Raw genomic sequence first — 15,046 nt, 5'->3', positions numbered from 1 at the left:
GCTGCCTACGGGGGCCAAGCCTCTGGTCGGAAGGCTCTTCTCCTGCTCCCATGTCCCGAGGGGTGCGCGACCATCTCTCAGCCGATGGGGGGTTCCCAGCACGAGCCGCTGGCCTGACCGACCCCCGTGGCCCACCCCGCCATCACGCCGTCGCGGTGAAGCACAGCCGCCGTCTCTGGCTCGAGCCCAGACCCTTGGGGTCGCCCTCCAGGTGCCCTCACACCTGCAGCCGCAACTCCGTCCTCGGGGCCAGGCCATAGCCCCTCCGGCACCTGCCACCCAGGCCGGCGTCTCCCGTGTCCTGCCCCCGCCCCCTGCAGCTGCTCACCCCACCGCCCAGGGGAGAAGCCGCGAACACACTGCAGCCGGCGCTCTCAGCGACAGTAATAAGTTATAACACACTGAAAAAAATCGAAGCCACTGACGTTAAAGCAAGGAGAGAGGGGTCTGCTTTACAGACGGTATCAAACGGACAGCAGGAATGAATGAATGCATGAATGAACGAACGAAGGACAGAACGAGTCAGTGATTCAGGTACAGACCGTCACGGGTGGAAGGTCTCTGGGGAGCAGGGCGTTCACAGGCCCCGATATCTCTCCATGGATTACTCCGTAATCACAGAGGGAAAGGGCACATTAACAGTGAGAAACCCGGCGGACACCCCTGGCCACGTTCCGACTCTCAGGATCCCCGACAACGGGACAACTCCTGGCGCCCTGTGACCCCCGACCCCTCCTCGGCCGGGCAGCAGGACGCTCTCCAAGGCCCCGCCCGAGGTCCCAGAGACCCTGTGGACGGCACCTCCCCTGCTACCCCCTGCGAGGCTGCAGCCCGGCCCCCCACTGTCCCGCCTGCATCCCCACCGCTGGCCGGCCCGGCCCCGGGGTCTGCAGGGCTCACTCCTGCAGTGCCCCGGGTCCTGCTCAGCGCCCTTCTGAGCCACCCGGTCCCCAGCCTGCAGTTTACATGTTCATTGCCTCCGGGGGGACGGTCCAGAGAGCAGGGCTTGTGCTGGGAGCACAGCCAAGGGAGGTGCCCTGGGAGTGTTTTGCTGGATGAAGGAGCAGATCTTCAACATGACACCTTTGTACTTAATGGAGGGAAGGCAAGGGGACACAGACCCCGTGTGTGTGGAGCAGGGCTGGGGGGCGGGTCTCACACTCACCCGAGTCAAACCCACTTTGCTCAAAGGTGAGGAATGGCTCTCGCCCTCCCCTCAACGTCACTTCTGATCCTGTGGCTTCCCTAGATCCGGGGGTTCCTGAGCTTCCACCACCAGACCCCTCGTCACACTATTATGTGTCAGGAGGACAGACTGGTCCCGAGAGGCGTGGGGTGGGGGGGAGGTGGGAGAACTGGGCGAGGGGGTCAAAAGCTACAAACCTCCAGTTATAAAACAAATAAGTCCTGGGGATGTGATGTACGGCATGGTGACTACAGTTAACAATACTATATTTTACACTGGGAAGTTGCTAAGAGAATAGAGCTTAAGATGTTCTCATCATGAGAAAAGAAAAACTGCGTGTGGTGACAGAGGTTAACTCGACTTGTTGTGGTGATCATTCCCTAACGTATACAAATACGGAAACATTATGTTGTTCACCTGAAACGAATATCATGTTACATGTCAATTACAGTGGACCCCTGAACAACACAGGGGTGAGGGCACCGACCCTCAGCGGTTGAAAACCTGAGAATACCTTGACAGTCGGTGTCCTTGAATACAACCAACCTCGGACTGTGCAGACCTGCAGTGTGAAAAAATCTGCATGGAAGTGAACCCTTGCAGTTCAAACCCCTTTTGTTCAAGGATCAACTGTATGCCTTGATTCAAAAAAAAAGGAAACAAGAAAAAAAGTCTATGATGCATCAATTTGCTACGTAGAAAGTAGGGTCACCGTGGCTTCTAGACGCTTGGGTAGGATTCCAGAGAGCAGTGTGAACACGAGTCTCCCCTGGGGACAGCGTCCCCCCCGGGGGCTCAGAACAAGTGGCCGCAGGTCTGAGGGCACCTGCCAGCCTTGGTTCACGAGGCAGACTGCGCCCAAGGACCTGACCCAGCCCACCTGCTCACGGACACACCTGGGCTGAGGAGATGCTGCCCTTGACCAGGTCGTGGCTGTGGGCGCTGCTTGCGTTCAGCCCCCCGTCGCTTCCCGTCCAGCAGGACGGGGTGGAGGTCCCCGCGTGTGGCCTGCCACCTGTGCTCTGTGCCTTTGGAGCAGCACTAACCGAGCAGAGCTGGCGCCAGGGGACTGGCGTCACGAGGGACCCCGCTCGCTGGACGGAAGGCCGTCCATCCCTACGTGCACTCCCTGGAAGACCGACACGGGGATCGCCGTGGGGATACCGCGGAGCTCAGAGGGGACGGCTGGCATCTGGGGCCTGGCTCGCCATGGCAGGTGGCAGGGAATAGGGTGGGTTCTCCTCAACACTGACACCAAAGAGGACTGTAGCTGCCAGGTGCAGCCTCCGGGCAGGGCGATGCGAAGGCCCTGCAGATCCTGCACCTCTGTCCTTCTCGATGTCAGTCTGGTCCTGATGTCTGTGACCGCTGTGGCCCCGTGTCCCAGGATCTCTCTCCCCCCAGGAAGGTTGGCGGGTGGTGAACTGGAGGGTTGACGGCATATTCACCGTCGAAGGGGGCTTTCATGCTAATTGATTAAGACTGAAATACACACACTCACGCCAAAAAAGAAAGCGCTTCAGAGAAAAGTGGGCACCAGCAGAACAAAGGACTCAAGGTCTTGAACCTTGTAGAGAAACTGAGAAAAACCAAGCCCCGCCTCTTCAGAATGACACCCGCGTGCGTCCACGTGCACAGAAGAACCCTCCAGCACTGGGGGTCTCAGCCCCCGAAGCACAGGCCGCTCGAGAGGCTCGCCTCCCCTGCCGGGTCACCCTTGGGGTCATGGTCTCTCGTCATCCCTCCTGTGGCCCGGAATCATTCTCCCCAGAGGCGTGTCCTGTCCACCCGGCCCCTCCCACCCACAGCAGGCGCCAGTGAGGGCTTTCCCCCATCGCTTTCGTCGTGACTGAAACTCCCTCGCTTGGCTCACTTTCGTCCCCTCCCCTCTGCCTCCTGGTCTAAGTGCCACCTGCTCAGGGAACTTTACGTGCATCCTGTTCCCTGTTCCGTCGGCCTTGGCTTTGGTGCCTGTGGAACGCTCCCGTCTCCTGATGATGGAAAAAGCCCAGGCCTTGTGTGAACCGGAACTTTTATCTCATGAACCTTTGCTTCAAAGAGCTCAGGGCCACCCCCTGCGCTCTGGGTACAGAGCGGAGCCCCGAGTCTGCTATAGAGAAAAGATGTTCCTGATAACGGTACCCACAGCTCTGGAGCTCTGCAAATGCCCCTCTCCCACCTGCCTCTCTGGTCATCACTAAATTTACACCCATCCCAACCATCCTCGTCCTGAGGAGCAAAAACAAAGCCTCTCCGTGCTGGCGGCACTGATCTATCGTGGTGGAGTGTTTCAAAGCAAACGCCCCGTGCTGAGTGTGTGGTAGGGCCTGCTGACCCCCGTCCCGAGGGCAGGAGTGGGCGAGGGACACGGTCTCGGGGGAGAACCTGGGGAAGCAGGAGGGGTCCATTCAGGGAGAAGCTCAGCCCCTCCCCGCGCAGCCGCGGGACACGGTGGTGCCCAAGGACCACCTCAGGGAAGTTGGGCCCTGGTCCCCTAAGACGCACCAGCGCCTGGACAGACGCTAGAGGCTGAACGGGCATCTGCTCGGCCGGGAGGATGCGGACAGAACTCCAGACCCCGGCGGTCAGGGTCTGGGACGAGGCCACACCTGCCGGCTGAGCTCCTGCTGTCCCCACCCCGCCCTCCACCCCGGGGCCGGATGCACAGTTGATGTCCGTCACTCCCGAGCCAAACCCCACCTGGGCAACAAACCCAAAGGCCTTGTCTTCCCTGTTTGCACCAGAGGCCTCGGTCACACAGGCAGCAGAACCCCCTGGGGGATGCGAGCTGATCACGACAGGCACGGTGTCCTGGCCTTGACCGTGGGATTTAGGCGGTGCTCCTGTGAGCCTCTCAGAGTCCCCAGTCGGCCCTGTGGTTGTGTCGGGGTGAGACAGGGAGCCAGACGTCGTCCTCCCGTCTCCTTAACCCCCGAGAATAAGCACCTTCCTCGCCGACGGCTGGCCCGCGGGCTCTAGCGTCTGAGCTACCTTCTCCATAGGCCCCCGCCCGGCAACTGGGCGGACGCTGCAGTTACCTTTGTAATAGTGGCCCGTGAGAAGCTCAGAGCCTCCCTGGGGCCCTGAGCAGGGGGCCGGGAGGGTCTGATGCTCGTGGCCAGACCGGCAGTTACATGGAGGTGCTCAGAGTCTGGAGGATTTGCAAAAGGCTCGCACCTCGGGGCTGCGGGCCCCTGTGCGGTCACGACTCACCAGTGAGTCCGGCTGTGCTGCGTCAGTCTGAGCTCACATCTCAGGGACGGGGAAGGGGCCGCGGGGGAGGAGGAGCAGAAGAAAGAGAAGCATTTAGGGTTTAAGAGGGAAAACAGCAAGGGCTGGAGGGACTGTGGCGCACGTGAAGACCAACTGCATAAAAAATGAGACGTAATGAGTACATTGGGGCCACATCCAGATCTAACCAAACTGAAGCTCTTCTTCCTCCTCATAGAGTGAAGGTCAGGCTGGGCTGACAAACAGCAGACAAACTAGATGTTGAAACCGGGCAACATATAGAGCCCCAGAGAGCCCCAAAGCAGGAGAAAGAGCCCCATCCATCAGGCGGCTGGAAGGCCCATGGTCATTTACCCGAAGATGACAAAGATCTTGGCCGCGTGCGTGCCTCTCTGTTCTCCCAGAGGTACCCAGACTTTCTTACCCTGCCGTTCCCCACCCATAGCACTGTGAATACCCAGTGATCAACTGACAGCCTGGTGCAGAGTTCCCAGTCTTTTTATAAAAAAATGAGACCCATAGGATGGATGATATGCCTACACGCTGTATACCTCCTAAGGCATGCTCAGATTCTGACAAAGTGCCAAAAAAATGTAAGCAGGCTAGCAACTCATTGTCGTCATAAACCAAAGGCTTCTCTTCCCGCAGGGGCCACGGATCAGTTGTAAACCCACCCAGTTCTTGCTCGTTCATTAGAGCCTTCGGGAACGCGAGTGACCAAGAGTGAGGGTGTTACAAGAGCAATACGGAATGTACTTGTATTTGGTGTGTAAAGAAGAAACCATTCATAGATTTTGGTATTTTAGCTCTTAGTAATAGCAAATGGCCTGCCACACACTGTTGAGCGGCTCTGGACATATTGAAGGGTCATGAGGTCACGGCTGAGAACCATGGTCTAGATCGGTGTTCCCGGCTCTCAGACCACAGGCCCTGGGTGGGGGGAGGGCAGCCTGGAACTACAGGAGGGGATCCGTGGATCCAAGGATCCTAGCACTCTAAATAAAGAGCCTCAAACGTGTTCAGGTGTGTAGAAATTAATAAAATTAAAATCAATTTTAAAACTTCGCTGGATTCCTATTAGGTCTTTATGAGTTTTCTCCGTCGAGAGCCAGCAGAAGCACCGTCTTAACGGGGTCAGGGCTACTGTCTAGCGGAGAGAGTGGAGAGGGAAGAATCAAGTTTCCAATTATACACAAAGCTTCCTATTTTTAGACAAGAAAGAGGACAAAGGGCAGCTGCAGAAAATCAGGCCAGAGTTTCTCAAAGTGAGGTCACTGGGCCACCGGCTTGGAGCTCCCCAGGAGTTGCTGGCTGAAATCTCTAGAGTGATGGGTCCTTAATGAGCTCCCTTGAGGAGGTCATCTAGGTTTGAAAATCACAATCACTGGTCCAGAAAACATTGTTAAAAATAGTAGTGGGATGTTGCAAAGTTTCCTCCAAGAGATGTTAAAAGAAGAGGGAGAAACAGACTTGTTTGATGGCAGGACCAGGCTGACCCGTCTCAGGGGACAGCACGCCCACCCCCAGCCCCTATTTTAGGCACTTTCTGGCCACTGGAGTGTATTGGAGACGAGGTTCAGAAGAGGGCATAGGACCCTCCCACACCTGGACTCTTTGTTGTCTTCCAAAAGCCCCCAGACAGTTTGGAGACTGGAAAACAGGAAGATGATGGCCTTTGCCAAAGTAACTTCCAATTAGACCATGAAATTATTCTGTTTATGGACTTTATGGAGATCTGAAAATACCACTAATCCTTCTTGTGGAGGGGCTTCAGGAAGCTCGCTGATAAAGATAGACTTAAAAATGACTTCCTGGCAATAGTTTCAGATTAGAAATAGATAAATTGTTGATTAGAAACAGAATGAATATTAAGTCTCTTCAAGATGCTATGACAATATCTGGGAGCAAAATTCTTTTCTATAGGAATTTAAAAAACAAAGACAAAGCCCCAAGCATGTGGACTTTTGAGAATTACTTAAGAGGCCCCTGAAACTCCAAATTAAAAATAGCTTTTAGCAGACCCAGGAGGAGCAAGCAGAATCACTCAAAATCCTTTACATCTTGTCTCTGGAGACAGACAAAGAGAGTTTAACCATCAGCCCTGCAGCCCACGGTCATGGTCGGGGCACAGAGCCTTGTGATCCCAGCTTCACCCCTGAGCAGCTTTGCGACCCTGGGCAAGCGACTGAACTCCCTCAGTCTTCTCATCTGGAAAATGGGAATAATGATAACAGCACCCTCTCTAATAGGTGATGGTGAAGATTTACAGGGCAGACGCAGGCAAGCACTGGGGTCAGGCTATCCGGCACAGAGCAAGGGATGATGTACATTCACCAGGATTGTCATGATGTTTCTACTACTTTCATTTTGAACCGAGGATTTTCTGCGGTGCCAAGATATTCAGACATTCAGGAAGAGCTCCTTCCGGGGGCAGGGGCGAGGCAAGTGTTGCCCAGGAGTGTCCAACTTGGGGATTTAACTCCTGCGTGTACTTTGAGTCTGTCTTCTGACCTTGAAGCTTCCCCAGGGATGCTCTCCTGTCCCCAACTTCCCAAAGCAGATGTCCCCCCTGCCCATTTTGCCAGCTCATTTCATTCTGTCTTAGATTTTCCTTTCATTGTCTCCTCCCAGGAGCGGACTCCGTCTCCCCAGCTGGACTGTCCGCTTCTCCCGGGTTCAGCCCACACCATGCTGCCCGCTTCCTGCCTCTCAGAGCTGGACAGTGTGTACACGGCAGACGAACAAATACGGCCACGGTGTGTGTGTGTGTATCACTCTTAGCCCTCTCCTCCCTCCTCCTTCTCCTGATAACGACAACAGTTACAATTAGAGTCACAGTGAACGCTCGGTTGCCAAGAATCTTCTGTGCCTGGCACTGAACTCAACTCTTCAAATGCCTCTTCTCACCCTACCCTCAACGAACCCACGGGAGCAGGTGTGTTTGGGGCAGGGGGGCTGCTGAGGGAACTGGGAAGAGAACGGTCACACCCAGGTGCCCTGCAGCCCCCCGTCCCCCACCCCCCGCAAGTTCAGAGCACTCTGGGCAGAGACGGTTAAGTCCAGGGCCTGGCACGGACGATACCAACCCCACTCTTCCCAGCAGGATCTCACTGACGCCCAGTCTCCCCCCATCAGATTCTAGGATGGGAGGCTTGTCCTGGGGGCACAGTTGGAACCCCTCCCCTTCAGGTGCTTCTGACATGCCCCTCCAAGGAAGACCACAACCCATGGTGAGAAATACATATTATACTGCGACCCAGACACGATCTCGGGGATTTTTATGAAACGCGTTTACATTCACGTGAGGCACGCCGATGTTTTCCACCCTATTTCATTCTTTCATTAAAAATGAGAATGAGGAGAAATTGGTACCCATATACATCACCGGTGGGAATGTAAAATGGTCCAGTCTCTTTGGGAAACAGTTTGGCACTTCCTGAAAACCTTAACTATAGACTTATCATGTGACCTAGAAATTCTGCTCCTTGTATCCAAGAGACGTGAAAACATAGGTCCACACGAAAACCTGAACACGATGCTTCCTAGCGGATTATTCACAGGAACCAAAAGGCAGAAATAAACCAGACGTCCACCAGCAGATGAACGAATAAACAAACCACGATGTATATCCGTATAATGGAATACAGCTCAGCCATGAAAAAGGAATGAAGCGATGATCCCTGGACAACATGGGGGAGACCTGAAACCATCAGGCCAGGCAGAAGAGGCTGGTCACAAAACAGCACAGATCGTATGGACATGAACCGTTCAGAGAGGGTAGAGACGGAGGCAAGGTGGTGATGGGTGCTGGAGGGGAGGGTGGGGGAGGGAAGAGAGGGCGTGGGGTCTGCTTTTGGGGGATGGAAACGTGCTAAAACGGGACTATGGTGTTGGCTGCGAAACTGCAAATACATAAAAAACCCTGAACTGTACACTTTAAAGAGTGAATTACATAGTATGTGGATTATCTCTCAATAAAAATGATGGTCGTGATCCAATAAGCTGATCTCACCACCCAGAATGGGTCACAACACGGTGGAAACTTGCTGTCCTGGAGTGGCTGCCCGTCCCCGCCCCGCCTGTCCCGGGGGAGTTAGGGGGCCGCGGCCTTCAGGTGGGTGGCGGGTGGAGGGGGCGTGTCAAGGCCCCGTGCCTGCCTTTCATGCCGCACACGCTCAGCACAGGCCCAGCTACAAGAGCAGGTTCCCTCTCTAGCTGCCGGGCGGCCCCAAGAACTGAGCTATAGGTGAGATTCCGGGGGAGCCCGGGAAGGAGCCGGCAGCCCCTTCTCCTGCCTCGAGCCCACAGGTGAGGGCTCGGCCTCCGGAAGCTGCCTGTGACCTCGCTGGAAGGCAGGCCCGGGGCTGGTGAAGCAGGGACAGAGGAGCCTGGGTCCCCGATGCCCCTGGAGGCCCCGCGGCTACCACCCCTGCACTGCCTGTATGAGCAGCCAAAGGATGCTGTAAAGGACGCTCCATCTGGCGAATACACGAGCCCAGGACAGACCCTCCAGGACCCAGCGGCTCCCCTCCCCTGGGTCCCCGGGGGGCGTGACGGGCCACGCACCTCGTGATTTTAAATATCCTCAGGAGGCGTACGCATCTCAGCACGGAGATGCCCAGGGGCGACATGATCTTGGTCTCCACCAGGATGGTCTCCAGGATGCCACCGCACACGATGAAGCAGTCGAAGCGGTTGAAGAGGGACACGAAGTAGGCCTGCAGCCCCAGGCTGTACATCTTGAGCAGCATCTCCGCCGTGAACAGGGCCAGCAGGGCCTTGTTGGCCGTGTCTGGAGGGACCCGCATGGGGGAGCGGAGGGGGAGAGGAGGTGAGCGTGGCGGACCACTGCGGGGAAGCCCCGAAGCTCGATCCTGCCACACACCCCTCCCCGTGTGGACTTGGTGGGAAGGGGTCTAGTCACAACCACAGCAGACCTCCAGCACGGCCCCTACCCCACCCCATCCTCTGCTCCTCACAGCGGCTCTGCCAGGCAGCAGGGCTGCTGCCATGCCCATTTTCCAGAGACGAGCAGTGAGGCTTGACGGGGAGCCATGTGCCCAGACTGACCAGCCGAGAGCGGGAGCCGGGGTCCTTGTCTGCCCTTGTCACCGGGAGACGAGCCCCATCTAGGTTCCGGGAGACATCCCGGGTCCAGGCCGTGTCCGCCTGACCCCTGGGTGGGCGCCGGGGCTCTGGCCGGGGAGATCCCTTCCGGGGCCCAGTAGGGGTGGTGGGACCCGCTGCCATCGAGGACATTCCCGGTGCTCAGGCCACGCTCGTCCTCTCCCTGGCTTTGTGCTCACCGCCCCTCACAGGTTTCGGCCAGCACACCTGGAGGCCATGCTGAGGCCCCAGGTACTGAAGACCCACTGGGGGCGGAGGGGCGGCAGCCAAAGATCTGACGTAGCCCAACAAGCCAGAGCTCGTGACCGTGTCTCCTGGACCCAACGGTGACGGCCGGGGCAGGCGGGGGGTCGGCATCGCCTGGCCAGGGGAGCCCCGTCTGTGTAGAGTGAGCTGGTGTGTTTTAACGGCTCACGAGCTGCCAGGCCCTGGTGTGCCCGGCGTGGCCCGCCTGCCCGCCCCGGGACAGGGCCGAGTCGGCCCGAGTACTGCGGGCCGGCCGGGCGGCTCTCACCTTGGACTTCCGTGAGCCAGTGGGGTTGGTTGTAGTGCTCAGAGGCGATGGTGAGCGTGTTGAGGAAAACCAGGAAGATGACAAGCCAGTAGAAGATGCTCGACTTCACGGCCGCGCGGCACTTCCGCCTGCAGAACCGATTCCACCGGCGCCAGTAGCGGCTGCAAAGGGGCAGAGAAGGAGGGCGGGGCGGGAGGCGGCTGTGAATTCAGGTCCCCGGCCGACCTGCCCCCCGGTGGCCACCTCCCTCCCCTGAGCTGGCCCAACCTCACCAGGGCTGAAGAGACGAGCGTCCCACCAAGGTCACCAGCTCGCGGCTGGTGGTGTGGCCCTTGGGGGGGTCCCTGGTCCTCTGGGACCGTGGCCCCTGGCCTGTGACCCCGAGCAGGCCAGCCTCGTGTGAGGGTCTGGCCTAAAGCTGAAGGGAGGTTATTTAACTTCATAGTAACGGCATCACTAGAAGTAGTGTTGCAAGTCTTAAGACTAGTATTACTAGGACTAGTAATGGTTACCATTAGCGAACCCCATGTCTGCCTGGTACCGTATCGGCACTTCTCATGCCTTCTCCCAGACCCTTTAAACAAGTCTGCAAAGCAGGCGTTGTCCTGATTTTCAGGAGAAAACCAAGGACCCTGCAGTTGGGTGTCTGGACTGACACCGGCTGAGGGCAGAGCCAGCGGCGTCCCTTCCCCCCGCCTGCAGCCCAGGCGCCCGCGCTCCCCTAGCTGCCTCGTCCGTGAAGAGTGGGAGGTGAATGTGGACCAGAGGTGCTTGCCTTGAAGGGGAGGCCATGGCGTCCTCTGAGGTTACACCCTGTGTTCAGAACAACGGGCAGACTGCCCCCACCTTACACACAAGCTCACGCCACACGTGGGCCCTGAAAGCTCATCCATGGGCCGCGGGACAGTCGCCCCCATGGCCTCTGGCTAGGGACTTTCATCAAACCTGGCTGTGCATAGAACCACCTGGGGAAAGTTTAAAAAAAACAACAAAAACCCACCAGGCCCCGGGCCCCAACCCAATAAAATCTGATTGTCTGGGGTTGAGTAATTTTTAAATAACCCCCAAATACCGTTGCTGTCTGTTAAGGTTCCCCAGATGGTTCTCATGTGTAACCATGGTTGACAACCGTGAAGCCGGATGATCCCAAGGAAACGCTCACATTTTAGAGTTCAGTGGTGGACGGGTTTATAGCTTGTCCCCAATTTCATCCTCCTGATACCGACAGAATATGCAGATATATTTGGTAATTCCGTTGACCAAACATTTACCAATTTAACACCATGTGAGGAGGGAAGGACAGGGGTGCCCGGGAGACTGCGGGGGCCCTGCGTCGAGAGGGGATCTGATTCCAGAAAACCAAACACAACGAGAGCAGCCACACGGCCAACGTCCAGCTGGGGGACGGTAAGAGGGGTGCCGTGGCCAGCCGTCGGGCTGGAGGGGATGGAGGCAACAGCTTTACTTGCGGAAGGCGGACAGTGAGGTGGCATGGGCTTTGGAGGCGGAGTCAGCAGGCCTTTGACCCTGACCGCGAGTGCAGGGGAGAGAGAAAGGGTGGAGGGGCATCTGGAGGAGGCCCTGCCACCAGCATGGGCGCCCTGCGGAGGGGGGCTCGGCCGGGAAACGCCTCGAGGTACTCGCAGGTCGTGTCCGTAGGGACACCCACTGGGCGGCTGAGGGCAAAGCCCCCGCTTAGGGACAGAAAGCGGGGGGGGGGGGATGGCTGTCGTCCTGGACACCTGCACTCATATCTGCACGAAGTCACAGGTCCCCAGGTCCCCAGGCTCAAGACTCTGTTGTTAGGACCCTCCACACGCCCCAGACGGCCTTCTGAAGAGCTTGACTTTATTTATATTTCTACTCTGTTATTTCTGTTACCTACGGTCCGTGGAAAATCCTGCTGCCACACCTTTGTTGAAATCTATTCTGAGATTAGAAAGCGAGGGGCACATCTAAGGAGGGCCTTGCTGCCTGGGAGCTGCAGGAGGACCTGGTATTGGCTTACAGGGCAGGGAGGGAAGAAAGGATTAACGGGGTGGTGTTCTGACCTGACCTCACCCCCGTCACTGAGGGGGCGGGGACGCCACCTCCAGGGAGCACCAAACCTTGGCAGGGACGTTTGCTGCTACTGGGGGGTGGGGGGAGAGTCGCTACATGGAGAAGAAAGGCCTGGGGGTCAGAAAACGATGGTTCCCAATGCACTGTGGAGGCTTCCATGCTCCAGACACACCACCGGGTGACAACAGGGTTGGCGGAGGGCACAGGGGGTACAAGGCAATGGGACACGGGCCCAGGTGGTCCCTAGCGGGGGGCGGCCTCTGGCAGTGCTGGACCACGGCGCTCAGGTGCCTGCTCTCGCCGGGGTGGGACTCTGCTTCTCTCCTGCAATCGAGCTTGGTGATATTGTAGACAAAGTTGGTAAGACTTTTTTTCCCCCCTGAAAAACGAGTTTTCAGGACAAACTCATATCCAATCTTAAATAGCGTCAACTGCAAATTGGCACTTGCCATGAACCTCTACAAGGATTAAATCCTGAGCTGCTGCAGCTGCTGACCTTCAACATCCCCTGGAAGGAGTTCAGGGTGGAGATCAGGAATGAGGCCCTCTGTGCTCTGGGAAAAACTAACAGAGCAGGTCTTCAGATAGATATTTTCAGGAGCTGATTTTATGAGCCCTATTCTTGCATCTCCTCATATCTAGAAAAGCACTAAGATCCTTCATGGTGATGTCTGCTCCTCGTGACCAGCAGAAACCTTCACGAGACTAGCAGAAACCTTCTGCAGAAAATATGTGCTTCATTGCATGTACTCCCCCTTCACCAAAATCACATCTGTACTGACATTCCCCCTACCTCTTTGGAGCAGTTTCTCAGAGTTATCCGAGATGCTGTCTCCCGGGCTATAGTCCTCATTTTGCCCCGAGTAAGACTTAACTCACAACCCTCACACTGTGCATTTTAAGTCGGCAATACGTTACACCGTAGTTGCAAAGAATGTTTTGAATAGAGACAACCTCATTTACAAAAATCACCAATAATTGTGATTCGGAGGCCAAAGGAATCACGGTTGCTCTTCCACGGTTTGGAGGAACCGACTCCAACTCCGTCTCACACCCAGAACTTGACTGCGCTCTTCCCCAAGTTTGGGGGTGGTGAATGTGGGTGCCACATGCCCGGGCCTGGCCCGGGGTCTGGAGCTGCTCTGCTGGAGGCCCCGCAGCTGCGGCTGTGACGGACGGGGCCGCACCCGTGGAATCCTGCGCTCCAGAGACAGCCGCTCAGGAGAGTCACGTGGGCTCGGGCCGGGGCGGGGGTGGAGTAATTACCATCCAGAGAAAGTATTTAAAGATAATTACACACCTCCCACCCTTCAAAATATAGCTTTGCTTGACAACTGGTTTCCTAGCAACGCTTCCTACTGTACAATAAATGCAGTGGTTCATTAGAATGTGTAAATGTATTTGTGTGTTTACGTATGCACGGAGGATATAGAAATTAAACGATAAAACAGGGAGGAGGAGTTTGCCTGCTATTCACGTTCCCTTCACTCTCACTGGGAAAGTTGTTCCCTCTAGAAGTGGAACTTCCCGGACACAGATCTGGAGGTGACGGCGGGCACGGACATGTCTCTCGCACGTCTTCAAACCCGCGCGTCGCTGCGTTCTTCCCACCCGACAGCTCTGCTCGCTCGCCTGGACCCGCCTGACCCCTTCCCAGCACCGGCCCGGCTCCTGCCTTTCTATTGACACAGCTGTCCCCCCACCAATCCTCCCCTGCTGGGTCCCCCTTGCTTTAGGGCTCAGCGGGGGCCCCAGCTTCCCGGCGGCGCACTTTTCTAGACGTCCCAGCTGCCAAGTTCCAGTCACGTGTACTGTCCGTGCTGCTCACTTAGCTACACGTTCAAGAAACATTTATTGAAACATCTTCCCCGAGCCAAGTACTAGATATTCAGCTTAACACGCAGACGGGAAACTCGGGTCGGTGATACGGACCCCGAGGGTGCCGCGCACCACATGGGCTTAGTAGAGGTGCCCCAGGGGCACGTAGAAGGGCATCCCAGCCCACCGTGGGGGTGCCAGCCAGCCTCCCCAGAGGACACGCTGCTCCGTTTCCTGTAGGTCAGTATCTTTACTGTGTGACTCCGGCTTCTCCACTGAGATCGCAGGGTCCTGAGGGGAAGGGGTTGCGTCCTCTGTGATGGGCTCACAGCCCACCACTGTGGTCCTACACAGTAGGACCCCTGGGCCGGCAGGCAGGTAGGGCAGCAGAGACAAACTTTACACACACTTACTCACTCCACGTTGTGGACGAGGCTTAGGACCCCGCGGATGGGGTCGGGGTGAGGAGGGGGCAGTGCTCCTGAAGGAGTTTGCTTGGCACAGAATTTTGGACAAGCATCTAGAACAGGAGACAGCACCCAAATGGTGGACACTTGGGGCTCTTTCCAGTGGCCAGAGCTGAGAACAAGCAACCCAGAAAATCCTTACATTTAACTATTTTATACAAAAGTAACCAAAAAATGGGCTATGAGCGACTGCGGCAAATTTGGGCATGTGCCTTATTGCTTACGGGATGGCAGAGGTAAAGGGACCTCAGAGGCACATTTCTCTGAAGACGGGCGAGACAGGGCTCCCAACCTCAGACCCCCGAGGGGTTCACTTCAGACCGTTGTGACGTCCAGATCCAAGCCCCAACATGTCATCTGACTAATCCCTTCAAGCTGCAGAAGGCGTTCAGAATTGTTTGTTCTGTAACTGTTTAAGTCCTATTCTGAGCCCCAAATGTTGCAAAGTTCCTTATTCCTCAAAGTAGACACTTGGCTTACCAAGGGAATACCCTAATATTGCCCTAATATTATAAAAGTCCCTTAATTTGCCAGAATTTCCCTAAAACCTCTGCTCTAATATTTCCTTTAAAGACCCTGTGACTTTGTATCATTGTCTTGCAAATGGAATAGGCCAGTTTGAGGCTCAAATTCTGTTATTTG

General features: G+C 56.3%; 1 protein-coding gene across 21 annotated transcripts in view; it reads right to left on the bottom strand.

Moving 5' to 3' along the window:
• Positions 1 to 15,046, bottom strand: part of CACNA1C (calcium voltage-gated channel subunit alpha1 C) — a 551,559-nt gene that overhangs the window by 93,061 nt on the left and 443,452 nt on the right. For all 21 annotated transcript variants that reach the window (XM_057556043.1, XM_057556040.1, XM_057556042.1 and 18 more), the window contains exons 12-13: positions 10,059 to 10,219; positions 8,984 to 9,209 (exon numbers count right to left, since the gene is read on the bottom strand). In XM_057556043.1, coding sequence (XP_057412026.1) covers positions 8,984 to 9,209; positions 10,059 to 10,219 — 387 coding nt within the window. The remainder of the gene's footprint in view (positions 1 to 8,983; positions 9,210 to 10,058; positions 10,220 to 15,046) is intronic.

The sequence above is a fragment of the Balaenoptera acutorostrata genome, chromosome 11 (genome assembly GCF_949987535.1).
Source record: "Balaenoptera acutorostrata chromosome 11, mBalAcu1.1, whole genome shotgun sequence".
Taxonomy (NCBI): Eukaryota; Metazoa; Chordata; class Mammalia; order Artiodactyla; family Balaenopteridae; genus Balaenoptera; species Balaenoptera acutorostrata.
Note: the sequence above shows the minus strand (reverse complement) of the source record. Positions and strands in the feature narration are given on the sequence as shown.